Source organism: Panulirus ornatus, chromosome 16 (genome assembly GCF_036320965.1).
Source record: "Panulirus ornatus isolate Po-2019 chromosome 16, ASM3632096v1, whole genome shotgun sequence".
In the NCBI taxonomy this organism is placed as follows: domain Eukaryota; kingdom Metazoa; phylum Arthropoda; class Malacostraca; order Decapoda; family Palinuridae; genus Panulirus; species Panulirus ornatus.
Genome location: NC_092239.1, coordinates 14,103,447 through 14,118,319, shown reverse-complemented (window position 1 = coordinate 14,118,319; position 14,873 = coordinate 14,103,447). Strand labels below are relative to the sequence as shown.

The following is a 14,873-nucleotide window of genomic DNA, read 5'->3' as shown; positions in this document are numbered from 1 at the left end:
GATCCTACACTGGGACAACTACTACGATGCTTCGTACTTTGATCCTACTACGATGTTTCGTACTTTGATCCTACTATGACGCTTCGTACTTTGATCCTACTACGATGCTTCGTACTTTGATCCTACTATGATGCTTCGTACTTTGATCCTATTATGACGCTTCGTCCTTTGATCCTACTATGATGCTTCGTACTTTGATCCTACTATGATGCTTCGTACTTTGATCCTACTATGATGCTTCGTACTTTGATCCTATTATGACGCTTCGTACTTTGATCCTACTATGATGTTTCGTACTTTGATCCTACTACGATGCTTCGTACTTTGATCCTACTATGATGCTTCGTCCTTTGATCCTACTACGATGCTTCGTACTTTGATCCTACTATGATGCTTCGTCCTTTGATCCTACTACGATGCTTCGTACTTTGATCCTACTACGATGCTTCGTACTTTGATCCTACTATGATGCTTCGTACTTTGATCCTACTACGATGCTTCGTACTTTGATCCTACTACGATGCTTCGTACTTTGATCCTACTATGATGCTTCGTACTTTGATCCTACGTTGGAATAACTACAACGATGCTTTGTGTTTTGATCCTACGTTGTAGACGATGCCTAAAACCATATAACGTATAGCCGCCACCCATTACGTTTTGCCGTATCTATCATGTATTAGATAACTACAGCAGTACAATTTTTTTTTTATCTGATAAAATACTCTTCTTTTATTTTCAAAAATTCTGGTCGTATGTTCATGTATTGTACATGTGATGTGTATGTAATGTATGGGTAGTTCACACAGGGATGCATTCGCTGTTCAGTTTATATAGTGTACGTTTTCATCACCCGCGCACGCAGGTACTAATGTGGTGTAACAAATGAACACTCGGACATCGGTCAGTTTCCGACCATTTCGCGTTAAATGATGATGGCACACCGTCCGCTCATAATGGCTTCAGCTGGTGTCACCAGGCTGGTCCTGCTACTACACCAGGCCCTCCTGAGGCTTCAGAAAGTTACGCAAAAATGATCACGTATAGAAGTGGATGAGAGAAATTGTCATGTATAGAAGTGGATGAGAGAAATTATCATGTATAGAAGTGGATGAGAGAAATTATCATGTATAGAAGTGGATGAGAGAAATTATCATGTATAGAAGTGGATGAGAGAAATTATCATGTATAGAAGTGGATGAGAGAAATTATCATGTATAGAAGTGGATGAGAGAAATTATCATGTATAGAAGTGGATGAGAGAAATTATCATGTATAGAAGTGGATGAGAGAAATCATCATGTATAGAAGTGGATGAGAGAAATTATCATGTATAGAAGTGGATGAGAGAAATTATCATGTATAGAAGTGGATGAGAGAAATTATCATGTATAGAAGTGGATGAGAGAAATTATCATGTATAGAAGTGGATGAGAGAAATTGTCATGTATAGAAGTGGATGAGAGAAATTGTCATGTATAGAAGTGGATGAGAGAAATTATCACGTATAGAAGTGGATGAGAGAAATTGTCATGTATAGAAGTGGATGAGAGAAATTGTCATGTATAGAAGTGGATGAGATAAATTATCACGTATAGAAGTGGATGAGAGAAATTATCATGTATAGAAGTGGATGAGAGAAATTATCATGTATAGAAGTGGATGAGAGAAATTATCATGTATAGAAGTGGATGAGAGAAATTATCATGTATAGAAGTGGATGAGAGAAATTATCATGTATAGAAGTGGATGAGAGAAATTATCATGTATAGAAGTGGTTGAGAGAAATTATCATGTATAGAAGTGGATGAGAGAAATTATCATGTATAGAAGTGGATGAGAGAAATTATCATGTATAGAAGTGGATGAGAGAAGTTGTCATGTATAGAAGAGGATGAGAGAAATTATCATGTATAGAAGTGGATGAGAGAAATTATCATGTATAGAAGTGGATGAGAGAAATTATCATGTATAGAAGTGGATGAGAGAAATTATCATGTATAGAAGTGGATGAGAGAAATTATCATGTATAGAAGTGGATGAGAGAAATTATCATGTATAGAACTGGATGAGAGAAATTATCATGTATAGAAGTGGTTGAGAGAAATTATCATGTATAGAAGTGGATGAGAGAAATTATCCTGTATAGAAGTGGATGAGAGAAATTGTCATGTATAGAAGTGGATGAGAGAAATTATCATGTATAGAAGTGGATGAGAGAAATTATCAAGTATAGAAGTGGATGAGAGAAATTATCATGTATAGAAGTGGATGAGAGAAATTATCCTGTATAGAAGTGGATGAGAGAAATTATCATGTATAGAAGTGGATGAGAGAAATTATCATGTATAGAAGTGGATGAGAGAAATTATCATGTATAGAAGTGGATGAGAAATCATCATGTATAGAAGTGGATAAGAAATTACTAGTTCCCTTCCATCATTTGCTGTGCTTCAAAGTAGTCTAAAATTTAATTGACAAAGATTTTCAAGCAATGACAGATGAAGAGGAACAGCGAAAATTTTGCGAGGAAAAAATCGAATCGTTAGCACGTAAGTCAGACCATCACATCAGTTCATGTGGTCCTCGAGCATAACTCAGCGGGGATGAAATGACCCACTAAATTGTTTGGACGAACAAACATTAGAACCTCCGTTGACGTAGTCCCAAAACCGTAAATGAAACACGACTGACTTCATACTTTGGTTGGGTTTTTAAAGTGAATCATTATGGGCTGTTTACATGTAGACGAACGAATGGACATTAACACCTTGTCCACTGGACATCACACCAACACCTGTATCGAGAGTGTAGCTTGTGTATTGCGCGTGGTTATAAATTTCGTTCTGCACAATTACTTTGTACTCAAAGTTCCTTATTTTTCACCTTGTGTCCCTCTTTTTTTTATGGTTTGATCTGTATACATTAAGAAACTGGTTCAGTTAGGTCACATTGGTGTTGTTAGTCACTGTATCGTAAACCACCTACGATATTCTGGTCGACCAAGACTTAGTACATGGGAGTTTGGTACATCACGAAAAACCCAACAGAAAACGCGACGACGCTGGTGTTTACTGAAACCCGCGCATGACCTTGGCGGCGCGGCGCCCCAGCCGCCGTGGCTGGAGGTTGGTGGCGGGCGGCGTGGCTCAAGGCGCCTCGCTGGTGCCCCAGGATGTAAAAGGGATCGAGTACCAGGCTTTACCGAGATGAACATTCCAGGATATATGAGTCTTGCTTGACTCTCTCTCTCTCTCTCTCTCTCTCTCTCTCTCTCTCTCTCTCTCTCTCTCTCTCTCTCTCTCTCTCTCTCTCTCTCTCTCTCAACGTTACGATAAGATACAGAAATACATGAGTTCTAGCGGACCGACCCGACCCCCACCCCTCCAGTCCGCCTTCTACGTACGACACGCAGGAGGAGATACATGCGCCAATTTTCTTTATTCCCGTGATTGAAAAAGAAAAATAAATATATCTCGTCGCCGTAACATACAACAGAAAGACTGTGCGAAATTAAGAGAGTAAAACCGAACGAAGATCTCGACACTAAGTGGAAGCGCCTCACCTCCGACATTGTCGCTAGGTAATGCTTGAGTTATCTGTTCCTTTATCCCGTTCAGCGTCCTTAGAATTTCCTTCTGGTTGGCGAAGACGTCGGCACAATCCACGCCGCTGAACCTCTGCAGGTCGACGGCAGAGGCACCACACACGAGGAGAGCGATGGTGGCGGTGAGGAGGGAGGATGGCCAGACCAGCGGTGTCATCGTGCCGTGTGAACTGTCAAGGCTGTGAGGGCAGACTGCCGGGTCCGGACCCGCTACCCTCCCAACCAAGGCTCAGATGGTCACGGCTCAGGACACACACACACACACACACACACACACACACACACACACACACACACACACAGATGATGGAACACGTTATAGTCTACACAAGAGGCAAGAGAGACTATGTAACTGATTCCAGTATCTTGATGTTCCTCATTGATTTCACATGGACGGGCACGCCAGCGAAGAGAGATGAGGTTCCGGTAACAGTCTGTACCACAGCCAATGGTCATGATCACACGTTACGACTGATGTATAACCGACAGGTGACATTTCCTCCCGTTACACTTAGAGAGGTTTATAACGCGAGTGTGGTGCATGGCAGTCATGGTATAGACATTAAACTATAGCACCATAGTCGTGTGTGTGTGTGTGTGTGTGGGTGTGTATATATATATATATATATATATATATATATATATATATATATATATATATATATATATATTCATTTATTTATTTATTGCTTTGTCGCTGTCTCTCGCGTTAGCGAGGTAGCACAAGGAAACAGACGAAAGAATGGCCCAACCCACCCACATACACATGTATATACATACACGTCCACACACAGCACATATACATACCTATACATCTCAATGTATACATATATATACACACACAGACATATACATATATACCCATGTACATAATTTATACCGTCTGCCTTTATTCATTCCCATCGCCACACCGCCACACATGGAATAACAACACCCTCCCCCCCTCATGTGTGCGAGGTAGCGCTAGGAAAAGACAACAAGGCCTCATTCGTTCACACTCAATCTCTAGCTGTCATGTAATAATGCACCGAAACCACAGCTCCCTTTCCACATCCAGGCCCCACAGAACTTTCCATGGTTTACCCCAGGACGCTTCACATGCCCCCCGGAATACCACATCGTTCCAACTCACTCTATTCCTTGCACGCCTTTCACCCTCCTGCATGTTCAGGCCCCGATCATTCAAAATCTTTTTCATTCCATCTTCCACCTCCAATTTGGTCTCCCACTTCTCCTCGTTCCCTCCACCTCCGACACATATATCCTCTTTGTCAATCTTTCCTCACTCATTCTCTCCATGTGACCAAACCATTTCAAAATACCCTCTTCTGCTCTCTCAACCACACTTTTTATTACCACACATCTTTCTTACCCTATTATTACTTACTCGATCAAACCACCTCACACCACATATTGTCCTCAAACATCTCATTTCCAGCACATCCACCCTCCTGCGCACAACTCTATCCATAGCCCACGCCTCGGAACCATACAACATTGTTGGAACCACTGTTCATTCAGACATACCCATTTTTGCTTTCCGAGATAATGTTCTCGACTTCCAAACATTCTTTAAGGCTCCCAGAATTTTCGCCCCCTCCCCCACCCTATGATTCACTGCCGCTTCCATGGATCCATCCGCTGCCAAATCCACTCCCAGATATCTTAAACTCCCAGATATCATCAGCCAACAACAACTGACTCACTTCCCAAGCTCTCTCATCCACAACAGACTGCATACTTGCCCCTCTTTCCAAAACTCTTGCATTCACCTCCCTAAAAACCCCAACCATAAACAAATTAAACAACCATGGAGACATCACACACCCCTGCCGCAAACCTACATTCACTGAGAACCAATCACTTTCCTCTCTTCCTACACGTACACATGCCTTACATCCTCGATAACAACTTTTCGCTGCTTCGAACAACTTGCCTCCCACATCATATATTCTTAATACTTTCGACAGAGCATCTCTATCAACTCTATCATATGCCTTCTCCAGATCCATAAATGCTACTTACAAATCCATTTGCTTTTCTAAGTATTTCTCACATGCATTCTTCAAAGCAAACACCTGATCCACACATCCTCTACCACTTCTGAAACTACACTGCTCTTCCCCAATCTGATGCTCTGTACATGCCTTCACCCTCTCAGTCAATACCTTCCCATATGATTTACCAGGAATACTCAACAAACTTATACCTCTGTAATTTGAGCACTCACTCTTATCCCCTTTGCCTTTGTACAATGGCACTATTCAAGCATTCCACCAATCCTCAGGCACCTCACCATGAATCATACATACATTAAATAACCTTACCAACCAGTCAACAATAGAGTCACCCCCATTTTTAATAAATTCCAATGCAATACCATCCAAACCTGCTGCCTTTCCGGATTCCATCTTCCGCAAAGCTTTAACCACCTCTTCTCTGTTTACCAAATAATTTTCCCTAACCCTCTCACTTTGCACGACCAAAACACCCTATATCTGCCACTCTATCATCAGACACATTCAACAAACCTTCAAAATACTCACTCCATCTCCTTCTCACATCACCACTACTTGTTATCACCTCCCCATTAGCCCCCTTCACTGAAGTTCCCATTTGCTCCCTTGTCTTACGCACTTTATTTACCTCCTTCCAGAACATCTTTTTATTCTCCCTAAAATTTAATAATACTCTCTCACTCCAACTCTCATTTGCCCTCTTTTTCACCTCTTGCACCTTTCTCTTGTCCCCCTGCCTCTTTCTTTTATACATCTCCCACTCATTTGCATTATTTCCCTGCAAAAATCGTCCAAATGCCTCTATCTTCTCTTCCACTAATAATCTTACGTCTTCATCCCACCACTCACTACCCTTTCTAATCTGCCCACCTCCCACGCTTCTCATGCCACAAGCATCTTTTGCGCAAGCCATCACTGCTTCCCTAAATACATCCCATTCCTCCCCCACTCCCCTTACGTCCTTTGTTCTCACCTTTTTCCATTCTGTATTCAGTCTCTCCTGGTACTTCCTCACACAAGTCTACTTCCCAAGTTCACTTACTCTCACCACTCTCTTCGCCCCAACACTCTCTCTTCTTTTCTGAAAACCTCTGCAAATCTTCACCTTCGCCTCCACAAGATAATGATCAGACATCCCTCCAGTTGCACCTCTCAGCACATTAACATCCAAAAGTCTCTCTTTCGCGCGCCTGTCAATTAACACGTAATCCAATAACGCTCTCAGGCCATCTCTCCTACTTACATACGTATACTTATGTATATCTCTCTTTTTAAACCAGGTATTCCCAATCACCAGTCCTTTTTCAGCACATAAATCTACAAGCTCTTCACCATTTCCATTTACAACACTGAACACCCCATGTATACCAATTATTCCCTCAACTGCCACATTACTCACCTTTGCATTCAAATCACCCATCACTATAGCCCGGTCTCGTGCATCAAAACCACTAACACACTCATTCAGCTGTTCCCAAAACACTTGCCTCTCATGATCTTTCTTCTCATGCCCAGGTGCATATGCACCAATAATCACCCATCTCTCTCCATCAACTTTCAGTTTTACCCGTATCAATCTAGAGTTTACTTACACTCAATCACATACTCCCACCACTCCTGTTTCAGTAGTGCTACTCCTTCCCTTGCTCTTGTCCTCTCACTAACCCCTGACTTTACTCCAAAGACATTCCCAAACCACTCTTCCCCTTTACCCTTGAGCTTCGTTTCACTCAGAGCCAAAACATCCAGGTTCCTTTCCTCAAACATACTACCTATCTCTCCTTTTTTCTCATCTTGGTTACATCCACACACATTTAGACGCCCCACTCTGAGCCTTCGAGGAGGATGAGCGCTCCCCGCGTGACACCTTCTGTTTCCCCTTTTAGAAAGTTAAAATACAAGGAGGGGAGGGTTTCTAGCCCCCTCTCCCGTCCCCTTTAGTCGCCTTCTACGACACGTGAGGAATGAGTGGGAAGTATTCTTTCTCCCCAATCCCCAGGGATATATATATATATATATATATATATATATATATATATATATATATATATATATATATATATATATTTTGTCGCTGTCTCCCGCATCTGCGAGGTAGCGCAAGGAAACAGACGAAAGAAATGGCCCAACCCACCCCCATACACATGTATATACACACGTCCACACACGCAAACACACACACCTACACAGCTTTCCATGGTTTACCCCAGACGCTTCACATGCCCTGATTCAATCCACTGACAGCACGTCAACCCCGGTATACCACATCGATCCAATTCACTCTATTCCTTGCCCTCCTTTCACCCTCCTGCATGTTCAGGCCCCGATCACACAAAATCTTTTCCACTCCATCTTCCACCTCCAATTTGTTCTCCCACTTCTCCTCGTTCCCTCCACCTCCGACACATATATCCTCTTGGTCAATCTTTCCCCACTCATTCTCTCCATGTGCCCAAACCATTTCAAAACACCCTCTTCTGCTCTCTCAACCACGCTCTTTTTATTTCCACACATCTCTCTTACCCTTACGTTACTTACTCGATCAAACCACCTCACACCACACATTGTCCTCAAACATCTCATTTCCAGCACATCCATCCTCCTGCGCACAACTCTATCCTTAGCCCACGCCTCGCAACCATACAACATTGTTGGAACCACTATTCCTTCAAACATACCCATTTTTGCTTTCCGAGATAATGTTCTCGACTTCCACACATTCTTCAAGGCTCCCAAAATTTTCGCCCCCTCCCCCACCCTATGATCCACTTCCGCTTCCATGGTTCCATCCGCTGCCAGATCCACTCCCAGATATCTAAAACACTTTACTTCCTCCAGTTTTTCTCCATTCAAACTTACTACCCAATTGACTTGACCCTCAACCCTACTGTACCTAATAACCTTGCTCTTATTCACATTTACTCTTGACTTTCTTCTTATATATATATATATAATAGTGCAAGAGGTGAAAAAGAGGGCAAATGAGAGTTGGGGTGATAGAGTATCGTTAAATTTTAGGGTGAATAAAAAAAAGATGTTTTGGGAGGAGGTAAATAAAGTGCGTAAAATAAAGAGAACGAATGGGAACATCGGTGAAAGGGGCAAATGGGGAAGTAATAACAAGGAGTGGTGAAGTGAGAAGGAGATGGAGTGAGGATTTTGAAGGTTTGTTGAATGTGTTGGATAATAGATTGGCAGTGTGTGCGCGCGCGCGTGTGTGTGTGTGTGTGTGTGTGTGTGTGTGTGTATCCATTCTCTAACTATCATGCGCAATACCGATTGCTTGCACCGCGACCAGAAGGATCTTCTCGTCTCAGAAGGAGCCTACCTTGTCCTGCCTCTACACGGAGTGCACCCTCTAAGGTGCAGGAGCTCCATGAAATGCTCCTGTGGGTTGAATGATACTATGTGTTACATTCCACGCAGGAGCAGGGTAAGGTAGGCTCCTCTTGGGCATGTAGGTCCTTGATGACGCTTTACTGTTACTTGTGGCGTTACCAACTGCAGGGGTAGTTCACGTACATTTGTTTATATAACCAGTTAGTTGTCACAACCCCAGCACACCTGTTAAGGGGCAGCTTCAAGGCTGCGTTACAATCAGTAGCAGGGGAACGCATGACGCCTTCGAAGCGAAGAGTTCCTCGTCATGCTCGTACTCCTGCTCCACTTGCCAGTGGTGACTTTCTTCTCGCGAAGTTAACTTGCGCAAGTGGAGTCCAGTGGCACCTCTCTCTCTCTCTCTCTCTCTCTCTCTCTCTCTCTCTCTCTCTCTCTCTCTCTCTCTCTCTATATATATATATATATATATATATATATATATATATATATATATATATATTCATACTATTCGCCATTTTCCGCGTTAGCGAGATAGCGTTAAGAACAGAGGACTGAGCCTGTGAGGGAATGTCCTCACCTGGCCCCCTTCTCTATTTCTTCTTTTGGAAAATTAAAATAAGACGAGAGGGGAGGATTTCCAGCCACCCGCTCCCTCCTCTTTTAGTCGCCTTCTACGACACGCAGGGAATACGTGGGAAGTATTCTTTCTCCCCTATCCCCAGGGATAATATATATATATAGACAGAATTATAGAGATAAACAAATATGATATACAGGAGTAACTAGCTTTGAGTTTCCACGGGAAGTAACCAAGCCAGGCAGCTGTAGTGTACGTACGTACGCACATCTGTATAACGTAACACGTCTGTGGCGTACACGACGACGAAGCTGATGTTCTTCACCCTAGCACAGAAGACGTGGTTCCCAGTGGAGTCATCTCCCCTAGATCTTCCTGGTTTCGAACACCGTGTGAGCGATGTCTCCTCCTCACCCTCCACACACACACACACACACACACACGTGTTGCCAGCGCCAACAGTAATCTTATATCTGTGTGTTGTTGAGCTACGCTCATCTCTATGATATATTATGTTTGCTCAACTCTTTAGAGTACGACTTTGTGGGTCTAGCCATTGAAGCACGGTGGCACCAAGTTACGGTCATTGAACACCACGGTGCGATCATTGAACACCACGGTGCTATCGTTGAACACCACGGTGCTATTGTTGAACACCACGGTGCTATTGTTGAACACCACGGTGCTATCGTTGAACACCACGGTGCGATCATTGAACACCACGGTGCGATCATTGAACACCACGGTGCGATCATTGAACACCACGTTCCGATCATTGAACACCACGGTACGATCATTGAACACCACGGTGGGATCATTGAACACCACGGTGCTATCGTTGAACACCACGGTGGGATCATTGAACACCACGGTGCGATCATTGAACACCACGGTGGGATCATTGAACACCACGGTGGGATCATTGAACACCACGGTGGGATCATTGAACACCACGGTGCGATCATTGAACACCACGGTGCTATCGTTGAACACCACGGTGCGATCATTGAACACCACGGTGGGATCATTGAACACCACGGTGCGATCATTGAACACCACGGTGGGATCATTGAACACCACGGTGCTATCGTTGAACACCACGGTGGGATCATTGAACACCACGGTGGGATCATTGAACACCACGGTGCGATCATTGAACACCACGGTGGGATCATTGAACACCACGGTGGGATCATTGAACACCACGGTGGGATCATTGAACACCACGGTGCTATCGTTGAACACCACGGTGGGATCATTGAACACCACGGTGCGATCATTGAACACCACGGTGGGATCATTGAACACCACGGTGGGATCATTGAACACCACGGTGGGATCATTGAACACCACGGTGGGATCATTGAACACCACGGTGCGATCATTGAACACCACGGTGCGATCATTGAACACCACGGTGGGATCATTGAACACCACGGTGCGATCATTGAACACCACGGTGCGATCATTGAACACCACGGTGCTATCATTGAACACCACGGTGCGATCATTGAACACCACGGAGCGATCATTGAACACCACGGTGGGATCATTGAACACCACGGTGCGATCATTGAACACCACGGTACGATCATTGAACACCACGGTGCGATCATTGAACACGACGATACGACCATTGAACACCACGGAGCGATCATTGAACACCACGGTGCGATCATTGAACACCACGGAGCGATCATTGAACACCACGGTGCGATCATTGAACACCACGGAGCGATCATTGAACACCACGGTGCGATCATTGAACACCACGGAGCGATCATTGAACACCACGGAGCGATCATTGAACACCACGGTGCGATCATTGAACACGACGATACGACCATTGAACACCACGGTGCGATCATTGAACACGACGGTACGACCATTGAACAACACGGTGCGATCATTGAACGCGACGGTACGACCATTGAACATCACGGTGCGATCATTGAACACGACGGTACGACCATTGAACACCACGGTGCGATCATTGAACACGACGATACGACCATTGAACACCACAGTACGACCCTTTGAGCACCACATAACGACCCTTTGAGCACCACAGTACGACCCTTTGAGCACCACATAACGACCCTTTGAGCACCACAGTACGACCCTTTGAGCACCACAGTACGACCCCTGGATATCCTGGCGTGTCCCGAAGGCAAAGTGGTACGCGAGTATACCCGACACCGACATACTCAGTCCATCATTCCACTTCCCAGGGGTCTCTGGTATGTCAGTTATGTTCAGCTTGCCATTTTTTTCCATGGGCGTGGTGTAGTGTGACCAAGAGACGAGGACCAACGCTGGTTTCTGTTCGTCAATTTTTTCCCGGTTTATTTCTTTTTCTTTTTCCTCTCTTTATTTGGATAATTGTTGTGTTGCACAGTGTGAGGAAGTGCTGTATATTCTCTCTTATATTGTCGGGCCGTATCATATATATATATATATATATATATATATATATATATATATATATATATATATATATATATTTCTTTTTTTTTTTTTTTGCTTTGTCGCTGTCTCCTGCGTTTGCGAGGTAGCGCAAGGAAACAGACGAAAGAAATGGCCCAACCCCCCCCCCCCCCCATACACATGTATATACATACGTCCACACACGCAGATATACATACCTACAGAACTTTCCATGGTTTACCCCAGACGCTTCACATGCCTTGATTCAATCCACTGACAGCACGTCAACCCCGGTATACCACATCGCTCCAATTCACTCTATTCCTTGCCCTCCTTTCACCCTCCTGCATGTTCAGGCCCCGATCACACAAAATCTTTTTCACTCCATCTTTCCATCTCCAATTTGGTCTCCCTCTTCTCCTCGTTCCCTCCACCTCCGACACATATATTCTCTTGGTCAATCTTTCCTCACTCATTCTCTCCATGTGCCCGAACCATTTCAAAACACCCTCTTCTGCTCTCTCAACCACGCTCTTTTTATTTCCACACATTTCTTTTACCCTTACGTTACTTACTCGATCAAACCACCTCACACCACACATTGTCCTCAAACATCTCATTTCCAGCACATCCATCCTCCTGCGCACAACTCTATCCATAGCCCACGCCTCGCAACCATACAACATTGTTGGAACCACTATTCCTTCAAACATACCCATTTTTGCTTTCCGAGATAATGTTCTCGACTTCCACACATTTTTCAAGGCTCCCAAAATTTTCGCCCCCTCCCCCACCCTATGATCCACTTCCGCTTCCATGGTTCCATCCGCTGCCAGATCCACTCCCAGATATCAAAAACACTTCACTTCCTCCAGTCTTTCTCCATTCAAACTTACGTCCCAATTGACTTGACCCTCAACCCTACTGTACCTAATAACCTTGCTCTTATTCACATTTACTCTTAACTTTCTTCTTTCACACACTTTACCAAACTCAGTCACCAGCTTCTGCAGTTTCTCACATGAATCAGCCACCAGCGCTGTATCATCAGCGAACAACAACTGACTCACTTCCCAAGCTCTCTCATCACCAACAGACTTCATACTTGCCCCTCTTTCCAAAAGTCTTGCATTCACCTCCCTAACGACCCCATCCATAAACAAATTAAACAACCATGGAGACATCACACACCCCTGCCGCAAACCTACATTCACTGAGAACCAATCACTTTCCTCTCTTCCTACACGTACACATGCCTTACATCCTCGATAAAAACTTTTCACTGCTTCTAACAACTTGCCTCCCACACCATATATTCTTAATACCTTCCACAGAGCATCTCTATCAACTCTATCATATGCCTTCTCCAGATCCATAAATGCTACATACAAATCCATTTGCTTTTCTAAGTATTTCTCACATACATTCTTCAAAGCAAACACCTGATCCACACATCCTCTACCACTTCTGAAACCACACTGCTCTTCCCCAATCTGATGCTCTGTACATGCCTTCACCCACTCAATCAATACCCTCCCATATTATATACCAGGAATACTCAACAAACTTATACCTCTGTAATTTGAGCACTCACTCTTATCCCCTTTGCCTTTGTACAATGGCACTATGCACGCATTCCGCCAATCCTCAGGCACCTCACCATGAATCATACATACATTAAATAACCTTACGAACCAGTCAATAATACAGTCACCCCCTTTTTAAATAAATTCCACTGCAGTACCATCCAAACCTGCTGCCTTGACGGCTTTCATCTTCCGCAAAGCTTTTACTACCTCTTCTCTGTTTACCAAATCATTTTCCCTGACCCTCTCACTTTGCACACCACCTCGACCAAAACACCCTATATCTGCCACTCTATCATCAAACACATTCAACAAACCTTCAAAATACTCACTCCATCTCCTTCTCACATCACCACTACTTGTTATCACCTCCCCATTTGCCCCCTTCACTGAAGTTCCCATTTGCTCCCTTGTCTTACGCACTTTATTTACCTCCTTCCTGAACATCTTTTTATTCTCCCTAAAATTTAATGATATATATATATATATATATATATATATATATATATATATATATATATATATATATATATATATATATATATATATATTGCAGTAGGTGACACTGGTGCGCGTAATCTAGTACTTACTGATAACCACAAGGAAAATGAAACACGATAAATTTTCAAGTATACTTTCCTACAGTGATGTAATCACTACACAAAAGTGCTCTTGGGAACTTGCAGTGTTTCATTTTCCTCTTGATCATCACAAATATATATATATATATATATATATATATATATATATATATATATATATATATATATATATATATATATATTCGCCATTTCCCGCGATAGCGAGGTAGCGTTAAGAGCAGAGGACTGGGCCTTTGAGGAAATATCCTCACCTGGCCCCCTTGTCTGTTCCTTCTTTTGGAAAATTAAAAAAAAACAAACGAGAGGGGAGGATTTCCAGCCCCCCGCTCCCTTCCCTTTTAGTCGCCTTCTACGACACGCAGGGAATACGTGGGAAGTATTTTTTTCCCCTATCCCCAGGGATAATATATATATATATATATATATATATATATATATATATATATATATATATATATATATATATATATATATATATATATATATTTATATTTATATATATATACGATGTTATCTGTTGGGGGACATTACATGGAAAGGTCAGATAATGGAAGACTTGATGGTATATGACCAGGTTACCATTCTGAGAAGTATGTGTGACCTGTGAGAGGGAGCGGAGACAACCACCAGGAATTGTATATCTGTATCATATATCTGTTGTTGTTATATGAATGAAACCTGATCCAGCATCTCCCTGTGGACCTGATCCAGCATCTC

At 43.2% G+C, this 14,873-nt stretch overlaps 2 protein-coding genes across 2 annotated transcripts in view; one reads left to right on the top strand and one right to left on the bottom strand.

Moving 5' to 3' along the window:
• The window catches only part of LOC139754164 (ras-related and estrogen-regulated growth inhibitor-like protein), a 392,942-nt gene that overhangs the window by 223,506 nt on the left and 154,563 nt on the right, over positions 1-14,873 (top strand). The window lies entirely within an intron of this gene.
• LOC139753902 (uncharacterized) overlaps positions 1-14,873 on the bottom strand; it is a 56,804-nt gene that overhangs the window by 6,482 nt on the left and 35,449 nt on the right. Inside the window, exon 9 of the mRNA XM_071670859.1 lies at positions 3,566-3,835. Within this exon, the coding sequence (XP_071526960.1) occupies positions 3,566-3,835 (270 nt within the window). The remainder of the gene's footprint in view (positions 1-3,565; positions 3,836-14,873) is intronic.